Source organism: Leptopilina boulardi, unplaced genomic scaffold, assembly GCF_019393585.1.
Source record: "Leptopilina boulardi isolate dan_hultmark-lab unplaced genomic scaffold, ZJU_Lbou_2.1 LbouV2_269, whole genome shotgun sequence".
Classification (NCBI taxonomy): domain Eukaryota; kingdom Metazoa; phylum Arthropoda; class Insecta; order Hymenoptera; family Figitidae; genus Leptopilina; species Leptopilina boulardi.
The window spans coordinates 216,966-241,307 of NW_026137828.1; the positions used below are offsets into that span (position 1 = coordinate 216,966).

The 24,342-nt window shown below is 29.2% G+C and overlaps 1 protein-coding gene across 4 annotated transcripts in view; it reads left to right on the forward strand.

The window, feature by feature from the left end:
• The window catches only part of LOC127281465 (uncharacterized), a 136,048-nt gene extending 111,728 nt beyond the window's left edge, over nt 1–24,320 (forward strand). For 2 of the 4 annotated variants that reach the window (XM_051305185.1, XM_051305187.1), the window contains 8 exons: nt 11,941–12,395; nt 12,834–13,924; nt 14,007–15,712; nt 16,414–16,534; nt 16,857–18,809; nt 20,341–20,484; nt 20,876–21,176; nt 21,404–24,320. In XM_051305185.1, coding sequence (XP_051161142.1) covers nt 11,941–12,395; nt 12,834–13,924; nt 14,007–15,712; nt 16,414–16,534; nt 16,857–18,809; nt 20,341–20,484; nt 20,876–21,176; nt 21,404–21,808 — 6,176 coding nt within the window. In that variant the 3' untranslated portion in view covers nt 21,809–24,320. Of the gene's footprint in view, nt 1–190; nt 348–11,940; nt 12,396–12,833; nt 13,925–14,006; nt 15,713–16,413; nt 16,535–16,856; nt 18,810–20,340; nt 20,485–20,875; nt 21,177–21,403 lie in introns of those variants that run through there. The other 2 variants (XM_051305188.1, XM_051305186.1) reach the window with 2 other exon arrangements.
• Nucleotides 24,321–24,342: the final 22 nt, after the last annotated feature.

The following is a 24,342-nucleotide window of genomic DNA, read 5'->3' on the forward strand; positions in this document are numbered from 1 at the left end:
TCCTCGTCAGACGCGCACGCCGAGCCACGCGTGACTCACTTGCCAGGAGTTGCCTCGTAAGGTTGAAGCGGGATTCTCCCGCATGGTGCAGCACTGTACACGCAATGCATTTAACGCGCGTGAAAGCTCTCAGTGATTCTCATCGACATTCGTCTGATTGGTCTACTTTAAACTTCGCTCCTCTATTATGTGTCAAGTGTCTATGATTGTGATAAATTTTGTTTTTTCTTACTTTTATTAAACAGTGAATTTTTTTTTAACTTTCAATATCAAGTGAATCTCTGTTCTGTGAATATTATTGTGTGGTGATGTACTGGAATTAAGGATATACATATTCAAATATAAAGGTAGAGTGTGATATTCAACATTCATGCGCTAACAGTTAATTTTATTGTTCGGACAATTTTATACTTATAATGCCGAAATATGAGTGTGCCAATTATAGAAATATGTTTAGCAGCAAAAAAAAAATGATCTTTGCCTCAAAATGTGTTTGAAATTCAATTAGTTTTTAATGTTAGAATGAGTTTAATTTAAGGCGAACCTTTGTGTGAAGCCATCACTCTAAAAAAAGGGAATTAGATTTTTACTTCCAACGGGATTTTATTAAACTCGCACCCTTTAGGAGTTGATGTTAAGGGAGTTAATCTAATGTTAACTCGCTTTTGGAGTTGATTTCTAACTCTAAAAATTGTACTCCTAACTCCAATTGCCATTAAATCTCTATATTTATTACAGTATAAGATCTTTTGTGGTTTAATATTGAAAAAATGAATTAAGCATGAGTTGCTGATTTTCAGAACTGTCGGGCTTAAATTTAGTATATTTCGTAAGATCTTGTTTTAACACCAAAATGTAGAATTAAAATAAGATCGTTAGATACAGCTTTTTCTAATTTACAATAATTTTATATGTTTAAAATTTAAACTGAACTTCAAAAACGTCAAATTTAAAATTTTTTAAATGTTATTACTTAAAATAAAGACTTTTTTTCCATTATGAATGTTAGATATAATTTTTACTGGGTCCATTACTTTGAATTTTCGTTTCTTCTTCTTCTTCTTTTCATTGTTTGTAATTTGTTTTATTTATTGTTATTTATATTTTGTTTATTATTTCTTCACTTTTTTATTACATTTTAAATTTTTTATTAAAAAAAAAAAAAAAATTTACACAAAACCGATTACAATAGTAGATAATTTCCGGACTCGGTCCAGATTAGGATCCGTCTAGTTTTCGAGACTTTCATTAGCAATATTTCTTCACATGTTTTCTAAGTTATAAAAATGAAATATTTCACTTTGATCTAAGATTTTTGTTTTAATTTTTAAAAACAAGAAATTTTCAAAAAGTATCAAAATTTTGTATTTACGCAATTAAATGAAAAAAAAAAGTTTTGGTCTAAACGTTAAAACTCGAGAAACACATGATTACATATGTTTATTGAGTTACTCATAGTTTGTATTTACTGTTACGTTTACATTTTTATGAGATTGAAGTTATGTAAGAAACTGTTCAAATAGTGTTTCCTTTACAGAGAAAAAGCTCGTGGACAATATAAAATTACCATTATAAAAACAGATGACAATATAAATTTTACTTCATCTTTTTTATCATTTAATTTTCATTCTTTGTGGGTAGTTAATTACTTTCTTTTTAGAAAAAATGAATTTTAATTGATAAAAAATTAAAATTTTGTCTTTAATCTAAAAAATTATTAGATTTATATGTAAATAGGGAAATAATGAGGGAAGTGACATCTATAAATTTTTACCGATATCAGTGTGTGACAGTGAAAAAGAAAAAAAAAATAAAAACACACGAGGAAAAAGAAGCTGTCATAATCGGAATAAGATAGTGGCGGCATTGACGACATTGCGTTACAATTTTCATAAATATTCCATTATTACCCCGCAAATATGCTCGGGTGTATATGTATGTTCTTTAGTAAAACACAAGGCCGATACGGAATAGTGGTTCCTACCCACTCTGTATATTATGATTTGCGCAATGCACGCGGCTTCCGCGAGTTGCCTCTGCATTTTACAAGTGTAGGCTGAGCCGAGTTTCTTTGAAGTGAGGGGGCCCAGAAGGGGGGAGAAAATAATGAGGAAACTCCTGTGAGGCAAAGACGTGAGAGGGACTACTCGACAGATCATTATATATACCTATACACGTATACATTTATGTATATATACATATATCGAGACTGGGGACAAACAATGACTTTTTCAGTTGAATTTTCTATTTTTAAAGAAAATCTTGCGTGATCTTTCTATAAATTACTCATTTTTCTTATGAAACAAAAAATTGCAACATTTACAATAATTATTCGATTATTTTTATTAATAATTTTCTTATTTATCTGAATTTTTAAATAGATATGTGACAGATCTTTATTGTAATTTTATTTTAAAAAATTAACATTTCAACCGCGATGTGTTTTAAACAAATTATCTATATTAATAAAGTAAAATTTTCATTTAACTTAATTTTGACCAAAAAAAAAGAAAAATATTTCTTTTAAATTGAATTTTAATATATACTAACTGAATTTCCTTTCAAAAAAATTGTTACTTAACCGAATTTCTATATTTAAGCAAATTTTAATGTAACAAAATTTTTATTTCGGGTTTCTATTTAACTTATAACTAATATTTCTTAAACGAATTGACTACTATAAATATATATGGAGAAAACTTCCAAAGAAATGATTTCACAATATATGTACCTATATGAGGCATTTTATGTGCGTTATGTCCTGAGTTAAAAAATTGATTTCTCAAAAAAGAGTGAAACTTGGGAAGATAGTAAAATATCCCTAAAAATTTTTTTGACTTTTTCGAAATTTTGGGGGAGATAAAGGGGGGTCAATTTTATCAGTTTTTCCTGACACCGCCTACTATTTGAATTTTTTCTGTCTATAAATGCAATATAAAAAATTTTGTCATCAGATATGTTTTTTGAAGGTTTTTTCATGCTCTTTCCAATGGTGAATTTTGTTTTTAAAAATTTTTGAATTTTGATCTTGATTTTCTATACTTAAACATAAATTTGCTATTCTGAAAATTTATATATAATATACAGATTGGAAGAAACCTCAGCTTTCGTTTGCAATTATTTATTTAAAAAAGAAATCGGACCGATTTTAGTGAAAATAGCAAATTTATGTTTAATTATAGAAAATCAAGGTCAAAATTCAAAAATTTTTAAAAACAAAATTCACCATTGGAAAGAGCATGAAAAAACCTTCAAAAAACATACCTGCTAAAATTTTTTTTATTGCAAAGACAGAAAAAATTAAAATAGTAGGCGGTGTCAGGTAAAACTGATAAAATTGACCCCCCCCCCTCTATCTCTCCCAAAAATTCAAAAAAGTCAAAAAAATTTTTGGGGTTATTTACTATCAGGTAGGACAACAATTTCCTCTCTAAAATTGAGAGAATATCCTTCGATTATATAATATTAGGATAAAAAAGGAAAAATCGGATAAAAATAAAAGAAATTTGCTAAAATGCAAATTACTTTTTTCGGGTGTTCAATATTTATGTTTTAAGTAATAAAATAAAAGTGATAATAATAAAAATATAGTGCAATAAATGAAAAAAATTTTCTTTAAATTTAAAATTTAAATGCTTTCTTAAGTATATGTAATTTAAAATTAATTATTAGGTAAAGTAAACTTTTCTCTTTTCGCATCGTTATATTAGATTTTGTATGAAAATAATTAACTTTTTCGTGGAGTTAATTACTCGTATACACACATTATCTGGATAATTTTAGTCACTATCTATACAGTTTTATGCAATATTCGTGTGCAATCTTTCAACCTACATTGGAAAATTTGAAATAGTAGTACTATATATATATGTGCCTTTCATTTGTAGTCGAAATAAATTTTCAAGAAATTAATAAATATATACATTGAAGCAATAATATTGCAATGTAACTTTTTTTTATAATGTTCTTATATTATGTTCTTTACGAAGAATATTGCAGTAATTTTTGTTAAATTTGGCTTTAATTTATTATTATTTAATTAAATTATTATCATATATGAGAGATTCTTTTTCAATCGCCCCAGCCCAAAAAGTCAATGTTCTGGGATTGGCTTCATACTTTGGTAAATTGTTGTCCTATATGATAGTAATAAATCCCTAAAATATAAACTCATTAAAAAAATATTTGTAGAAAGTAGAGGGGGTTGAAGTTTTGACGTTAAGGGTAACATTGTCATTTTCAAATCCGTATAACTATGACAAAAGTTAATGGATTTTAATTTATCTATAATGAATTTTATTGCATTTTTCACGTACTTTTCAAAAATGTATACGAAATTTAAAAAAAAAATTTTTTAACCCCTTTTTTTTCAAAATCAACCCTTATTTTTCGATTTTCACCCCTTCGGGTATTTTTTTTTTTTTTTTTTTTATTTTCATTGGAAAGCTGAGGTTTTTTCCGATGAGCTATGTAAATATGAAAATGGGACAACAATAATTTTGTGAGAAACAGAATATTAAAGTAGGCGGTGCCGATAAGGGTGCCGTTAATGGTAACATTGTCATTTTCAAATCTGTATAACTATGACAAAAGTTAATGGATTTTAATTTATCTATAATGAATTTTATTTCATTTTTCACGTACTTTTCAAAAATGTATACAAAATTTAAAAAAAAAAATTTTTGACCCCTTTTTTTTCAAAATCAACCCTTATTTTTCGATTTTCACCCCTTCGGGAATTTTTTTTTGTTTTTTTTTTATTTTCATTGGAAAGATGAGGTTTTTTCCGATGAGCTATGTAAATATGAAAATGGGACAACAATAATTTTGTGAGAAACATAATATTAAATTAGGCGGTGCCTATCTAAATCCTCAAAGATGATCTCCAGGTACACCCCTTATCGGCACCGCCTACTTTAATATTCTGTTACTCACAAAATTATTGTTGTCCCATTTTCATATTTACATAGCTCATCGGAAAAAACCTCAGCTTTCCAATGAAAATAAAAAAAAAAAAAAAAAAAATACCCGAAGGGGTGAAAATCGAAAAATAAGGGTTGTTTTTGAAAAAAAAGGGGTTAAAAATTTTTTTTTTAAATTTCGTATACATTTTTGAAAAGTACGTGAAAAATGCAATAAAATTCATTATAGATAAATTAAAATCCATTAACTTTTGTCATAGTTATACGGATTTGAAAATGACAATGTTACCCTTAACGTCAAAACTTCAACCCCCTCTACTTTCTACAAATATTTTTTTAATGAGTTTATATTTTAGGGATTTATTACTATCATATAGGACAACAATTTACCAAAGTATGAAGCCAATCCCAGAACATTGACTTTTTGTGCTGGGGCGATTGAAAAAGAATCTCTCATATGTTTTCGGAAAATCGAGAATTAACTCTAGGTACTCTTAAATTGATCTGATAAAGTATGTCTTGAGCATAAAGCTGCGATAACAAAATTTTAAATAAAAAGTTACAAGCATAAAAAATTCTGCGTTGAGCCAAACTTCTAAAACAAAATCGAGAGCATAAATTTACATATAATCACTTCCTTGTGGTGGATAAGCTCCATCTAACTTGAATGCCAGGAACTTTAGGAACCTCTTCTGAACACTTTCGAACATGTCATTATATTTATTTAATTGAGGATTCCAAATCAAAGCTAAATATATTCCATTTTTGATACAATCACTGTAAAAAGAAAGTACTAACACACGAAAAAAAAGTAGAATTTTTACCCCAAAATCGGTATAAAAATTACCTGCAACAAAATTTACCCAGCGTTTTTTTCTGTGAAAACAGTACCGATTTTAGGTATTAAAATAGAACCAAATGACAATTTAGTACCCGAAGTCGGTATTAAATTAATATCTTTCTTTTTACAGTGATAAGAGCAAAATAAAGAATATTAAAAAGTATCGATATGAGTAAAAAATTTTGCGGTTCGGAGACGGTAACCCAAAGCTCTGGACGGAGCATTAACAACCTTTTAAATATGCTCGTTAAAGCTTAGCTTGCTATCAAAAATCACTCCAAGATCACACATCGAAAAACACTTTAAATCACTTTGAAGTTCGTCAGTATCAACATTTGATTGAATAACTCTAAAAATTTTAACATCATCGGCAAAAAGTAAAATAAACGATTTAATATTAATAGCAATGTCATTTATAAAGATATAGAAAAAATGTGAGATCTAAGCGAGGATTATTAATAAATATATTATATGATTTTTCCAATCAAGTATAGCTTCGATTTGAAAAATCGATAATAATTCATTCAATAGTGAAAGTTAATGATTTGCACATTTAGTCAACGATAAGGAGGATTTTTTTTAGTCAACTTTAGCATGTAATTGCATATTTCTATGCAAGTGTTTATAATACAAGAGGTGGCTTATATATCGTCAATAAAACTGTCTGACGTTGACTGCAAGATGATTCAGTCATTTGTGCGAGGAATTTTTTTTTCTATTAAATAGAGTCGCAAGGTCCTTTTGCCGTGCGTATAATGCTTCTTCCGAATAAAAACGCGATACTCGAAAAAGAACTGGAAATATGTGAACTTATGGAATGTAAACTGCACCGAACAAAAAAAAAAGTCGACAAATTGTTTAATAAAAATTTTCTCGAAGAACGATGATACATCAAAGCTGTAAGCTATTTTGATCGTTATTGTTTCGCTTGTGCTCGGAATGATCGTCGACATCACGAGAAGTCAAGAAAACGCAAGAGAGACAGAGAGAGAGAGAAAGAGTCTATGCTCAATGGGGAACGCGGTGTTGCCGGTTCATTCAAACCTCGACGAACGTACATACTTTGCTTATGTATATGCATATATGTAAAAGTATATATATACATATGCACATGTAAATGTGTATACGGAATCACCATTATCGCCGACTACGGCCTTGGCGCTTAGTGTCATTTATGTACCACGTGGTCACTTTGATTTGAAGATACTTTGCTGGAACATCCTGTCTATTTAAGTGCATACTGCTTTCGTATGAGGAAAAATTGTCGCATAGAATATATATAGGTCTTTTTTTTAGAAATTTTTCCGGCTTTATAGCAATTTCCAAATCGCAATAATATCCATACAAACATAGGTCCATTGTCCTAACTTTTTCAAAGTCTGGCACCCTAATTTTGTTGTAGTTTGAATAGTTTCTGCATAGAAAATTGGAAATGCAATATTCTAACTGATAATGGAATTTATATTTAGGAAACCCTGTCTAGGCATTATTAAAACCAAATCAAATTGTATAAATGTTCACTGAAGTTCGAATGAGATTCTATATAAGCTCTCTAAAACTGAATCAATGAAATTTGACTTAGAATCAGTGGATATATTCTCGCGATTTCAATCAGTGAAATTTCATTAAAAATCAGTTAAAAATGACTAAAATATCATTCATTTTTAACTGATATTCAGTGAAATTTCTCTGATTGAAATCGCAAGAATCGACCCACTGATTCTCAGTCAAATTTCACTGATCTTCAGTGGAATATTTCACTGATTCAGGTTTAGAGAGAGGTTTTTTTTTTAAATTTTAAATTTAATCTCGTATGGTGATTGTTTAATTTAAATTAATGATCTAATCATTTTTACGAAGCTTTATTTTAATATTTCTGAATCTTGAAATTTCATTCCGAATCAATCGGTTTCCAGGGCAATAGAATTTATTCGGAATAAAATTTCAAGATTTAAAAAGATTAAAATTTAGTTTCGGGAGAAAACTTATTTGATTAGGAAAGAAAATACAGGATTGCAAAGAATTAAAATTTAACTTCAGAATGAAACGAATTGTATTGTATTAATCTGATACATGTGACTCGACCTTTATATACGCGTATAGACGTATATGCAATGCGTAAATAACGAGGAGTATTCCATAACTACCCATCACTGGTTTAGTCCCTAGTATAGTTTCTCAATCTTGTTTGTATTTATTTTCTTCACATGTAATCTGATTCTCATAAATTACTTTGTGAAATTCCAGTGATTATATACAGTAATTGATGAGTAAATGAACATATAAAAGTTGTGCCCAGAAATGAAAACTGAAAAAACAACGTGCTGTAAGAGGTGATCAAGAAATAGCTGGACACGCAAAAATCAATTCATTTTTTAATAAAGAAAAATCAGATTTGCAAGATGTTTTTTACTGATCGAAACATTGAATGAAACGAAATATGCATCAGAAGTATTACAAAAGAAAGATATGGATCTTCACGAATCTGTAACAGTTTTAGGTATATAGAGTAAAAGAAAACATTTTACTACTAAATAATATAATTTTTACTCTGGTAAAAAACGAAAATTTGAATATTTCAACAAAAGAACTCTTTAACTCATAATTGAGAAATATGCAGTACTCGAATGTGATTTTAGTCAGATTTACTTGGCCTTTTTACTGTTGTTCTCATTGCCAGTAACGTTGGCAAGTGTTGAAAGGTCATTCAGTAAACTTAAATTGATCAAAAACTACTAGAGATCACAAATTGGTCAAAGTAGACTCAGTAGTTTAGGTCTACTTTCCATTGAAGCAGAAGCTGCTTCCAAAATGGAATTGACTGATGTATAGTAAATGACTTCGCCACTAAAAAGGCAAAAAACGAAACTTTTAATCTTAATAGACGCATAAATATAAAAATTTATTATTGATATTTAATATTAATATATTTGAAACTAAGAATCTTATGTTTTAATAAATTCCAAAAATAAAAATTTTACTTTAACTTATATTGTAATAATTCTATTGTTCCTTATTATATGAAAATTTTTAGTAATGACTGAGTAAAAACGCTTTAAGCTTGTTATCTAGTCTCAAATATTTTTGCATAAATGTTTCTTACTACTAGAAAAACTTGATAAATGTTTATTTGAGACAAATAAAATTTATTTGAAGCAAATAAAAATATATTTGTCTCAGAACACAATAACTTTTTATTTGTTTTTAGCAAAAAAAATTTATTTAGCTCTGAGACAAATATATTTTTTCTCTGGGTGTTAAATCAAATAAATTTTTTTTTTCAGTATATTTTGAGAGTAGTATTTTATAAAAACTTTATAATTAACCAAATTGTCAAACTACACTGAAAAAAAATTCTAGTTAGAATAACCAGAATTCTGGTTAAGGGTATATTTAACATTTTGATTCTGGTTAGGTTAACCAGAATTCTGGTTATTTTAACGAGAATTCTAGTTAATTCAACTAGAATTCTGGTTAACATAACTAGAATGTAATGTTAAATATAGCCTAAACAGAATTTTTTTTCAGTGAAATCACATACTGATTCATTAATCACTTTGATTAATTTAATAGTTAAAGATTGATCCATTATGAAATGTGCATAATAATCTATCACTTTATAATAGAAAAAAATTAAATATAGATCTTGAGGTATTTTTAAATTTAATTTTATATATGAAATTTACTATTCTTGATGATAAATAAAAAGAATACAGTGGAACAATTTGAAAATGTAAATTTTGCAATATATACTTGTTGTTTCGAATAAAATAAAGCTCTGCGATATATTATATATATATATAGGCTGTTCATGAAGAGTTCACAGATTGTCAGATTAATATATTAATGAGATATAAAATTATCTGTTAAAAAAGTTAGTAATCCCGGTTATTGAGGTTTAAAGTGAATCATTCGCAATAGCTGTATAAATCGATTATAGGAATTTCTTGGCATTAATTCTTGGAAAATTGTATATTCAACTGATAGAATGACAGATACGTCGGTATATTTTCATTTAACTTGAGTCTGCCAATGACGCATCTTTTTCAGCATTCGAAACAGGTTCTGTATAGATGTTAAAGTACTTTTTTTTTAAAGTACATATATAAACACAATAGATTTGTCTAGTTACAAGTTAAATATTTACAGTAACTGTCCAAAAATATTTACTTTTTATTATATTTATTCTTCTATAATGATTCACATATAAAACTTTGATAACCAAATGTTTTTTTTTTCTTATAAAATCAAAATTTGTAAAAAACAAAGATAAAGGAATTTTATTATTTCTGAGAGTATATTATAGATTACAATGATAAAAAAGCCGTGACGTATGCAATATTTGTTTGATAAAAGAAGAATGATTTACTTTTTTATGTAATTAAGATATCGAAAATGTTATTTTTTGCTTGGGCTATTAAATTTTAATTAATTCTAAAATATTGATTCGACAAGTAAAGCTGAATGTAATACGTTTAAAAATTTATTGCGGTTAGTTATGAGTTATTTAGTTATCTTTCAATTTAAATGTGAGATGAATTTATTTTTTAATTTGTTGTGCATCATTTAATTTTTCTAATTTATTTAGAATATTACTTTCTATTATTATAACATAAAAAATTAATAATAATCATTCGTCTTTTTTTTTTATTTTACTCTCTAAATTTGAATTACGCATTGAAAATTCATTGTCCTTTTCATTTGGTAAATCCAAACCATTTCATTATACAAATGAAATGGTATATGGCGCGCATTATTTGTATATATATCAGGTGTGGGATTTTGAAGAGTTTCGTTAGACCTGATAGCAACATCAACGAATCGACTTCTCGAGGGTTCTAAGCCAACTTTCCTCTTTTCTCCGCACTTCTTTTATCATCATATATATAAATAGCGTGTTCTAAAATTACCGGGCACTTTGGCGACGGCGCCTGAACGAATTCATCAAAGACCGAAAAGATATAGGAAAAGTCGATGAGTGTCTCTCTTTCTTCCTTCTTAATAATTTTTATAGAAAATCTAAAATAAAGAGAATAATCTTTAAAAGGGAATGTACAATGAAAAATTAATTTGAAAATATTTATTTTTGTCTGGTCCATAGGAAATTTTAATTCAAAATTAGCCTTCTATATGAATCTGGTTCAAATTCATACCAGAAACCTGTCAGTCAAGTATTTAAATTACATTTCTGCCAAGAATTCGATTCGTTCCAATTTCGGGCGAAACTGTTGAATTATAAAAATGTCTCTCAATTTTCGAATATACTTTTTTTATTATTATTTTTTTCATTTTTATTTTAATTATGAAATTTAAGTTATTTATTCTTATTTACTTAAATTTTTATTAAATTCTTTTTCTTTATCAGGAAAATAAATTGTAATTTATTAGAAGAAACTGAGTAAAAGCTAAAAAAAAATTTTTTTTTATTTATTATTAGCATTATTATGTATATAAAAAAATGCCCTCTTTATAATTCAACTACATTGTGTTAGAAGCTAAGAAGCGTATTTAAATAGAACGCGATACGACCTGCATAATTTCCAGTCAATCTGACTGGCGAAACCGTGTTCCCTGGCCATGATTTATAAATGAGGTGCACTTGAAGGAAAGTTCTGTTCGCACATCAGATACTAAGCGATTTGAACTGCTGAACTCTGCTATTTCCGTTCTCGTAATAATATATTCTCGTGCGACTTGGCACAATACTTTGACAAATACTTTTCAAATTTTATTGCCTCGAAAATGCAAAATTTTTTATTTTCCTTGAATATTGCATATATCTTTATTTTCACTTCCCGTCACAAATCTTGTTTCAATTTATTGTCACTTTTATATATATGACATTCTTTTTTTTTAACATTCTATTTTCTTGCTTCAAAAAATCAGTTTAAATAGATTGAAGAATTCTCAATCTCTCAAAGTCTTATTCCTTCTGATTGGTGTCGGTGACATCATTTTGTGTTTATAATGAATTCACACACTCTTCAAGAATATGACGACCCTATTTTAACTCTCTATTCGAGCCGGTTTCATTTCGCCTGCGGTTATATATATATATATACATTCGAGTGGTTTTTTTTTTCCAAAATTTTCTAAAATCAAATATGAAATTTTGCTAAAAAAAAAAAATTTTCCTGACTATTATTCTAAATATGTTTCTTCTCTTTTTTTTTGCAGAGACCCACACTGTGGCGATGACAGACCCCCAGTTGACGAATAACAACAACAATAATGATGGCGAACCAAAGTACTTGCATAAAAAATTCAAGAAAATGGCTTCGACAGAAGTCAGCCAAAATGTGGAGACAAGAAAAGAGACATCGACCGAAGTTGTTGTCCCACCTTCCGAGAGCGAAAAGAAAAAGGAGATAGCAGCCAAAGGTGAATCTGCGGAAAGTGAACCTGCCGCCACCGCCGAGGTAAAAAAAAGCGGATACGTTTGTTCTTATTGCAAACTTTCCTGTGCCAAGCCCAGTGTTCTTCAAAAACACATCCGGGCTCATACCAATGAAAGGCCTTATCCCTGCGTTCCTTGTGGATTTGCCTTCAAAACAAAATCCAATCTCTACAAACACTGCAGGTCTCGGTCTCATTCACTCAAATTGGAAGGTCAAGGCAGCGAAGTCAACAAAGTAAGAAAATTTTTAAATATTTTCTAATCCACATTTAATGTATGAGCCGTTCACTCGAAGAACATTTTTTTTTCAATTTTCCAAAAGATTTTTGACATGAAACAGAAATAAAAAATTCTAATATTGTAAAAATTATGCAGAACTAAACATCGGTTCTTAATTGTATCGCAGCTGCGCTTTTTGGTGAACAGATACTGTACTTAATTGTTTACCCCACAAGTTAGTTCAAAATCCGTACTCGATTGGCGATGCTGCTGTTAGATTTTAGTAATGCGTCTGCACATTATCGAGGTACAATATCTGTCCCTCAAAAAATTCAGATGTTGCGTTAAACTTCTCTCAGTGTAAATTTTTTAAAAATTGACACAATTCCAATTCATCGAGCGAACGACTCATATAATATATTCTAATAATACATAATAATAATCCTAAAATTAGGAAATATGTTGTATGTGTTTTCGAAAGGTATCAGAAGATTCGGACATAAGTCTATCGGATAGCGCGAGCAATGGAACGGGAACACCTCCACCACCGCCGGCATCATCAAGCTCCACTTCGAGTATAAAGACTGTTAAAACTGGCAAGATATATAAGCCCAAGTTCCATACCGCTTTGCACAATGCGAGCAATGAGACTGAAACGTCTTCCAATTCCTCCAGCAGCAGCTCTTGTTCCTCAACTAACATGACACCGAATCATAATAATAATAATAATAATAATAATGTTAAACCAAATGCGGAGCGGCTGCAGGAACACATAGATAAAATAATCAGCGACAATCAAGTAATTGTCGAGTCTGTTGATCCACGATTACACAAACTAATGCAGCGACAGCAGAGCCTAGTTGAAATTAAACAGACTGAACAGCCATTGAATCTTTCATCGGGTGATGAATCAACAATTCGAAAACGATGTTATAGTGACAGTTTTGCTCAAGAAGGCAATAAAGATGTATCACCAAATGCAGATAGTTCAATAATCAAGGATCTTTTGTTAAAAACAGCAGCGATACGCTCATCATCGAATCATGAGGAGAACAATACCGAGGCTGACAATAATTTTGTCTGTCAATTTTGCAAAATTTCCTACACAAGCGCCGATAATCTTGAAGCGCACAAGAAATTCTATTGTAAAGGTGTCATGAGTCCAAGACGAGCTGACTTTCAACTCGATTTAGATAAAAGGGATACGACAGCCGAGTACGATTCCAAGGTTGATTATTATAATCTTCAACCGTTACAATCACCTGGACCACTCCTTGGTAATACGAGACTTGTTGATGCCTACACTCCACCTGCAAAGAAATCAAGAAACGAACCAATGCCCGGCACATTGAGGTCACTGGAGGAATTGTCCAAATTTCCAAGGCCAAATTCTTTGCAAATGTTTGGCGGTGAGGTACGAATATTGGACAACACAGGAGAGACAAAGACTATGAGGATCGAACCAAGGAAAACTAGTTCGCCAACAAGCGAGCACATTGTCACCAACAAGTGTGCCACTTCTGAAACCTCATCCATTGTTGTCAGGTGAGTTTGCCAAAAAAAAGAAACATATCTTTTTTTTTTTTTTTATTAAATACAAAGACAATTTAATTTTAATTGTTTTCAGATCTGGTCTTCATTCGGGTGGAACAATGGTACACAAACCTCCCGGTGGAAGTACACCGGACAATAGCACACCAAATTCTTCCATATCTTTGCCAGATAATTCCAAATTATTAGCACCCATTGTACCAAACATATCAACAACAAATTTAGCGCCCACAATGACGTGCTACAATTATCTGGAACCACATTTGAATCCATTAACAAACATCACTGCCTATAATCCTCTAACATTACCGCAAGCCGGAATCGCCAGTATTCTTCATGGTGGCAAAGTTATACCATACGTTCCCGGTATGCCCGGTCCACATACACTGACCAATTCTTCACCCTCTGTAGACATATCCCCTTCAAGTATACCTCCGGGTGATGCAACGTACAAAGTGATACCCGGCATGCCGGGCTTGCATATGATTCCTCAACAACCATTGAATCTCGCTAGTCCCGTGAAAATTCTAACGCAAAATGTACCTGGAATTCCAGGACCACCATCATCTCTTGATTCCTCACTCAATCAACCATTGGATCTGGCGAGTCCAGCGAATAAATCATCATCATCATCATCAAATTTCAAAACACCTGATCATGGCCATCGTCATATCGTAACAAAAATTTCAAGCATTAAATCAGATACAGAAAAATATAAAACTGGTAAATCAATTTCTGTCAATGATCTCAAGGATGACGATCGACTCATGAAGAATAGCACCATTACCAATAAAACAAAAGACGGAGATGCCGTTTTTGAATCAAATCCAAAGATCGACAAAGTATTCAATTATTCTTCTTCAAGATTTGAAGATGACAAATCGCCAAATTCTTACAGTAAAATGAGATTCTCGCCGAAATTAATTGAAAATAGAAAAAGACACTCGACCTGGAATGTTGAAGACCTGGAGGAAAGAGTCTCAGATCGAAATTCCTTTGATATAAATTCTCTGCCATTCTCAGAACAAAGAGCAAAAACATTAAGACAAAGTCCCGTCTTGAAGCTCGACAGTAGTCTTCCTAATGAGAATGGTCGTTTGAAATTAAACGGCGCCAAGGTAAAGCCAGAGACATCGATATTTGTGAATTTAGATTCATCAAAAACAGAAGTACGAAACAAATCACCCGTTGAGTTAATTGGTAAAATTGATGGAAATAAATCGCCATGGAATTATAATGATGATAATGAAGAGGCAAGTAATACAAAATTTTTACGTCCAACATCATTGCCATTAAAACCGGGGACATTTACACCGAAGAAACATCATGGAATAACACCAACGGCAAATACATTACCATTGATAAGTCCCGAGACACCGAGACAGAGGAAGTCATATGGTCAAGTTTTCTTTAATGGTCATGCTTACACGTATCTTGGTTTAAAGTGTTCGACACGATTATATTATTGTACATTGAATAGACCACAGCCAATGTACGTTATGCAACAACACAATTTGTCGATGTATTCTAACTGGAAGATTTGTAAAGATGCACCACCGGATGTCGATATGGCCCATTATGATTCGCGTCACAGACCTCTAAATTACAGTATTGCCTCGACGAAACAAGAGGATATTATGACTCATTCGTCGCGACGACCAACGACACCAATCAGTGCTGACAGTGGATTGGAAAATGATACTCAGGAGAAAGCGAAACGAGTCAAAATATTCGATGGCGGATTCGAGAGCAATGAAGATTACACATATGTTCGCGGTCGAGGTAATTCAATTTTTCCCTTATTTTTTATTTCTCCACATTTTAATTAGACTAAAAAATTTATTTAATTAAAAAATTATTATTTCAATTTACAATTTTAACATTTTTATTTAAATTTAAAATAGCATAGAGTCGCCGGAAAGTAAAACCTCATATAAAATTTGTACGGTCCATGATAAACCGCAAAATCGATTTTTAAACTAAAATTTTAATTATCACTAATTTATTAGTAATAAAGGGTCGCCACTGAACCTTGAAAACTGCGAAAACGACGTAAATTTATTTATGCCTTGAATTTTTAATTCAACCTTGAAATTTTTTTAACAATTCACACTTTGATTTTCTTTTAAATTGAAACTTGTGATGAATTGTCCTAAATTTTTGGTCTATCTCGAAGAAAAAAGGTTCCTTGAAAAAATGAAAAATTTGACTAAAAATTTGTGAAAACAATTTTATAACTGATTAATTAAAAAAAATACGAATTCGAAACAATGAAAATTCTGCTAAACATTACTAAAAATGCTCTAAAAATTTCTGATCTGAAATCAAGTAGGACAAATTTTTATTTTTTTTATTTTTTTATTTTTATAAAGTAAATATTTTGCTACATAATATTACAAGTGACATAATGCAGCACAAGTGTTAATTTTCTTAAATTGAAATATTTCTGTATTTTTAGATTAATTTTGTATTCTAATTTTCAGGTCGCGGTCGCTACGTTTGCGAAGAATGCGGTATTCGTTGCAAAAAACCGTCAATGCTGAAAAAACATATCAGAACACACACCGATGTCCGGCCGTATACTTGTAAACACTGTTCTTTCAGGTTAGTAAGATTTCCTTTATTATTATGATTCAAAATTATTTTTTAATTATAAATATAAACTTTAAATTGAACCTTTTTTGGGGTTTTTACAAAAAAAATTTCTTTCAAAAATGTAATGAAAATAAATATATAAAAATTCATTTAAACGTGAATAAAAAAATCACTGAAAACAAAATTTCCGTCACACAATACTAAATGGAAATTTCGATAAAATTAAAATTTGTCTAAAATTGAATAAAAATTTATTATTTTATTATTTTAATAACTGTTTAAAATGAATATTAAAAAAAAAAAAATTTCTTTCAACATTTTCTGTGTACAGCTTTAAAACAAAAGGCAACCTAACGAAACACATGAAGTCAAAAGCGCATTACAAAAAGTGTGTCGAGCTGGGAATTGTGCCAGTGCCAACAGTTGTGTGTGATGAAAACATTGATAAAGAGGCAATCGCTCGTTTGACAGCGGGTGGCGGAAATGCTGAGGAATCATCGTCCGAGGATGAAGAAACGGAAGGCGACGATAGTGAAGAGTCTGGAAGTGAAGAACAAGAAGCAGCACAAAGTCTATTAAGTTTATCGCAACGTAGTTCTTCTGGTCGATTACCAGGTCTCTTGCCATCGGGTAGACCAACGACATATCCATATTTGCAAACACTTCCCACTGCATCAGTAACGACAAGTGTAATTTCAACTACTGTTGTCAGTTCAATTTCCAATTCAATCATGTCTCAAGCAACAACATCATCCGTAATTCATAATGAACTTTCGAATAGATATTATTTCCCCTCAAATCGTTCCACATCTTCCGAGGAATCATCCTCACGATCAAGTGTCATTCAGTCGTCAATAAAAAATGAATCCGACATGGAAATGGAAACAGTCACTGATTCCATAAATGGTGGACGACACTCATCACAACCAATGGATCTTACGATAAAACAAATTTCACAATCATCCATTCAACGAGCAAAACCAATGGACATTTTAACACCAGTTTCTGAACCTGCTCTTTTGCAAACAATTGTCCAGAGTATGGAGAGGTTACCGATTCATCATCATAATAATAATCATCATCATCATGGGAGAGAATGGAAACCTGAGACTGATGGCCATATGCTGCAGGCTTATCTTACTGAAAGACATGTGATGGATAGTAAAATGAAGGAGCAATATCGCGTGGGTAATTGTAAAGTAGACAACAAGCATATCAAAGAACGGGAATTGTACTTACAGCAACATAATTCAAATCTCAGCGTAGAATCTCATGGTGTGCCAACGGTAACATATACTGATCCAACGAAATTACAACCTGCAGTTCTTGAGTCGAGAATCAAGAACATGTCGAAACAGGCTTCAGAAGATATCAAACACGAGATCAGGGAGAAGATTTATCTAAATAGTGTTAATGTTGAAAGGCGTCCGTTCGATATAGATTCGATTTACAATAAAGATAAGGATCTCGCATCACGTTCAAGTTTAGCGCGAGAGTGTTTTGAACCGCGTATCGTGAATTCAATCGCAAGAACAATTGATTATAATTTAATGAACATTTCCGAAAGATCAAATTTTGTTGTCGATCTACCAATTGAAAATTCATTTATTCAACATGATGTCAATAATCGACATGCAAAGAATGAAGTTGATCGAAATTCAATGTTCAATGCAATGAAAATGATGAGGGAAGTTGAGAGACCTCGCGGTGAAAATCTTACAACTCAATCAAACTTGGATATTCGATTGTCAACAAACAGATCTCACACTCCAGATTTGAGACCCACAAGTAATGAACTTCGTAATTCTGATCTAAGATCACCGAATCGAGAGATGCGTAATACGAATCAAGATTACAGAACGGGACCAGAGTACAAAACATCATCATTATCACATTGTCATGATCATCCTCGTACAAAACAGGAATTTTCCCCACCAATTGGAATGGAACAATTAAATGTTGAAGTCTCTAGACCACCGAGTAGAGAGACAAGAATGATTGGCGAATATAGATCACCATCGGATTCTGTTTTACAACACGAGCCTTCGAATTTACATCAAGAGATTCCAAGAACACAAGGAGCAATGGATATTCGTGTTGCCGAGAGATTTGATTCAATTGAATTGACCAAGCAGAGCATTAATGAGAGTATCAAACATTCGATGCAACGAAAAATGGTTGTTGGTGGTCCACCATTTAGGATTCCATCGTCAACGGGAGGCAATTCAAAGCCTCAAGCGGAATTTCTGCAGCCATCGAGTGGTCCAACGCCAAATTACGTTAGGTTGGCATATTTACATTATCTAACTAACCTATTTTATTGGGGTCAAATGGGAGCAGCGAGAAATTGGAGACAATTTCCCGCAGGTCCACGTTTTCATTGAGATATTATAGAATAATATTTATATTATAAAATCTTGAAAACCAGGAAAATGACGTAAATTTATCTTCATTTTTTTTTCATGGAGCTTGAATTTTAAAGAACCATTCATTTCTCAAGATTGACATTTTTTTTATTTTAATTAAAACTTGTGATGAATTATCCTTGATTTTTTGTTTATTATTTTTTGTAAAATATGTGCCATAAAAAATGTATGTCAATGTAGAACAAATTACTATTTGTTTTAAGTAATTATCAGAATATTATATTTAAAAAAAAAAAAAAAATTAATAATGTATAGGGCAAAATATTCAGTATTAATGAAAATTAGTCAAAAAGTACTAGAACATTCCCAAAAATTTAGTAAATATAATAATAATAATAATTAAAGAGTTAATACTAGAAATTATAAATTAAAATTAGAAAATTTAGAATTAGTTAAGACAATAAGTTTTTAAAAATGAATAAATATGTTAGTAAAAATGTTCTTAAAATAATAGGAAATATTGAATTTTTCAATTTTACTGTAAGTCAATGAAGATATTACTAATAGAAAAATGTTACCTTCTTGGTATATATTTTATTTATATTTTTTTTTTAAATTAAAAAATGATTAAAATCTAAAAAAATTCTTGTTCATCATTCCTTAAACTCCTTACAATAATTACAATAAAAACAATATTAATAAAATAAACTAAAGTTATTAATTATTGTAAATGAATAAAAACTAATAAAATAAAAATAGATATTATTATTATTATTATTATTATATAATCAACTAATCATAGTAAGAAATTGGTAGATTAACTTATACTTCAAATAAATAAAAATTAGGTAATCAAAATATTTCTAAAAGTTCAATACAGTTTAAATGGGAAAAAAAACGGAAAAAAATTATATTCAATATTTTAAATAGATAACAATTTTTTGTATTTTTACGTAAGAATTTGTAATATATATTGTTTATTAAAAATTTGAATTTACTTTTATAAAAAAAATTAAAGAGTTAATCACTTTTATTTAATATATTTTTAATTGAAATTATAATTCAATTAAATAAAATATAAAATAAATTTGAAAAAAGTGACTAATTTTAACAACAATTCTAACAAGTGAAATAGGTGATAAAATAATAAAAAGGTGAGTAGGTGACAATCTATGATGTCGCATTTATATTAAAATTATAAAACCAAATAAAAACACAATTTAAGAAATATATTTCGAGCTTACCTATAAATATTAAAAAAAAAAATTTTTTAATAAATCTAAATTAATGAATATTAATGTAATTCTTGATGTTTTTTACTTTTTAATATTGCTAAAATTGAGCTGTGTAAATTATTTAAAAAAAATGTAAATTCAATAAAAAATTTTATTTAAAATTGAAAATTTTCATAGAATTGTTATTTAAAAGTGAAATTTGTTTTTATTTCAGTGTGATGGAAGATGGCCGAAGTGTTTGTGGAATGTGCAACAAAGTCTTCAGCAAAGACGCAAAGGAAAGTCATTTAAGATTGCACATCAACATTCATTATTTCGAGAGGCCATTCAGGTGTGAAAGTTGCGCTATTCCTTTCAGGTGAGAATCTGATGATTTATCAAAATTTATAATTCTTAATTTAATTTCTATATTTTTAAGTTTTTTTTTTTTTTTGAAATTATTTTCGATTAATTTTCATGTTTTCGTGACAATTTCTTGTTTCTAAAATTTAATTTTTTGTTAATCTATATCATTATAATTATATAAAAGTTACTAAATTACTAGAATAATAAAAAATTCACAGAAAAATATTTATGTGAAAAAATGTTTTTAAATTATTTCTTTAATTTTCTTTATTAAAAATTTTCCTTCTTAAAAAGAAAATTTCTAAATAAGCAATGTTTTATGAAAATTTTCTGTTGTTTTTGTTTTTCCTCATTATTTTTGCAGAGCTTTACAAAATATTTGATGAAAATTATCAATTTTTCAGAACAAAAGGCCACTTGACTAAACATCAGCGTTCTATTTCTCATCGTAATAAAGTTAGCATGACTTCTACTTTTGGAGCAGCAACCAGTAGCAATCCAAGACCATTCAAGTGTAATGACTGCAAAAGTGCGTTTAGAATACATGGACATCTTGCTAAACATTTACGTAGCAAAATGCATATTATGAAACTTGAGTGCCTAGGTAAATTACCTTTTGGAACCTATGCCGAAATGGAACGTTCTGGTATCAATCTCAACGATATTGATACCACAGACTGTGATAATAGTCTTGTCAGTCTTCAGGTAATTTTTAAAAATATTGCTATTTTTTAATGTACTTAAATTTTCTCGAATTTTCATTAAACACATTTGTTTTACAATTTTTTATTTATTTATTCTTTATTTAAAAAATAATGTCTGCTGTTTAAAAATTGAATTTAAATATCGTAAGTCAAAAGAATAAATTATTATCAATTAACAAACGTTAATTAAGAAAATAATTTAAAATTTTTCGTTGACTTTTTTTTCAGTTGTTGGCCCAGAAGCTGTATGAGAAAGATCCAAGTAAAATGGGTCAGTGGGATCCGGAATCGGCTAACAATCAAGGAAGTAATAAAGGTGAAAATTCATGTGACGAGAGTGAAGAACTATCATCACATTCAATTCACTCTTATTCAACGTCTCAAATTGTCTCCGATGCCGAAGCATCTCGAACATATCATGTGCCAATTCACGAGGAATCAAAATCCCTGACGTTCAAGTGTCAAATTTGTTCTGTATCAATGCAAACATTAAATGAATTGCAGGTTCATTGCTTTGTCGAGCACAATATTGAAACCGATACAAGAGAAAAGGACGGGATAACGACAACGAGATTTGTCGATGAAATACCAATTCGACAAAATGACGGTGCAAAAAAACTAGAAGATATATAGTGCCAAAATATTTCAATTTACGAGAGAATATTGAATTTTTTCTTTTAACTGTATTGAAAAGAAGGAAAAAAAAAACATCTCTCGTTTAATTTTTTTTACAGAAAGAAAAAGAGTCCCAAAGTTCAAAAAAATTGAATCTTCCAATTAAAGCGTCTTTCATGGAGAGCAATTGAGAATTGTGATTCATTGATTTATAAAATTAAAATTGTCAAGCATTTATAAAAAGAAAAATTCATTTCGTGTGGAAAAATTCGAAATTGCTCTCTGTTATAGCAAATCGAGATTTCAGTGTTATTATCTCACGACGAATTATATTTATGTGCCCATTGTAGTTTTTAGATAGTATTTAGGGTGCTATGTAATGGCATATGGCATGTGATTCTGTATTTAAAGTGCAAATGTTGCGTGCAAACAAACAAAACGTTAAAAAGAGTATTCTAATATTACGAATTAATATTGATTTTATTCGTAAAATTAATCTCATATATGTATAGATATAAATATATATTTATTTATATCTACAATATCTATACATAAATTTGTATAATATACCTGCAATGTTAAGATAACATTGCAAAAAAAAAAGATATTGTTATTTCGGAGAAATTGTGTTTTTTGTAAATATATATATTTCTTGTATAGTGACTTCCAAATCGCGCCAAAACGTTTAGTATTAGTGTTTCAATCAATTTTAGGAAACAAAATGAATTTTTTTTATATATATTATATTATATATATATATACATATAGATGAAATATTTTATCTTTGATCAACAGTCTTTAGAGAAACTTTTGACAATCTTCCCCCTATTGTTTTTTTGATAAAAAAAAATTAAATTAAAAATCCAAATTACAACAATCAAATCATTTTGAGAAATTTGTATTTAGTATTTTAATTAAATTTCTTGTGATTTCATTTACAAGTCTTTTTTTTAATACTGTGATCTCATATTATTATTTTTTAAATAACAGATTTTTGTTCTGTAAAAACTTTTTCACGACTGATAGAAGAAAATCTGTTTTTTAGAGTTTTCAATAAGAATTTTAATATTTAGTTTCTTTTTGTTTGTCAAATTTTTTTAAGATGATTTGATTGATAAATGATTTTGATTGATTTAAATAACATTTTCGCTCAAGTGTACAATATTGTCTTCTGCATAATCATGTATCTTAACAATTTTTTAAACAAAAAATGAGTCTTTGTGTGCTTGAGATAAGAATCATGAATTATTCAAATACAAATAAATATGTGCAATGAAAGTTCAGTTAAGAAAAAAAAACATTGTCATCCAAAACAAATATCAATGTAGATTTTTGAAATTAAGCAGTCGATGTAATTATTTCTTGTAAATTTTTTTTTTAAGATTTCTTTGTCAGTTGAAGTACGAGCTTTTTAAGAGATGTATTCTCAATATATATGTAATATATAATATATAAATATGCCAAGCCAACTATTCTTCTCAATTTTTAAATAAACATTTATTTTTTAAGGCAATTCTGAAGATTTTATCGTAACGGAAACTGAGGAAAGGAATTTTATTTCTATATATTTATAAATATGTAGAAATATATTTTTTTTTGTATTTTTTACAGAAACTCGTAATAATGTTTACATATTAAAATTATATTAAAAAGAAAATGACATATCAATAATATTGAATTTATTTTGACACAATTTGTCAACTATATATAGTCGATTAAAAAACAAGAAATAAATTTTGATTAGAAAATTATAATAAAAAAAAGCATTTTAAAAATTAATTTATATATAAAAATGTTGAATGCTCAAAATTAGAAAAAAATCTATTTTTCTAGAAATGTGAAATTCTTTTTAAGAGGGAATAATGTTAAATTTCAATTTGTTGGCTTGGCTGCTTCCAATCGCAGTATTAAAAAGTGTGTAATAACCCGATTGCTTTTGTTCGAATAATATCGTTTTCTAATATTCATGATTGAATTTTTGTCTTTGATAAAGACATGAATGAAAATATCGCTAAAGCCATTATGCTATATTTTATAAGGTCGATTTCCGTTTGTGTGTCGATAACATAGCTTAACAAATTGTTGGCGTCGTTTCTGATGTTTTATAAATATATAAAAAAATATATATATATTATATATTATGTATGCATATGTAATGTATAAAACTAAGGGTGTTTAGGATTTTATAAGCATATACACGAGAAGCTAAGGCTTTTATGTGAAAATGTGTAATGTACATTCAATTGCCTTAGGAATGTTGGAGAGAATTGTATCACAGAAACATTTTCAGTGGAACCAAAATGGCAAATTTTTTTTTTTTTGCCAACGAATATCAAATAATGGGACCGGAGAAAAGATTTTATTATCATATTAGATATTTCAAAGTTGTAGTAGCAATTAATAAGTTATCGATCGCCAACATTTTGCCAATGCTGATGTCAACATTTCTTCCCCGATTTTCACAACTCTGTTAATCTATTGATGAAAATGTAATTTATTTATTGTAAATAAAAAAAAAACATTGCCTATACTTATTGTAATCTTTTTGTTTA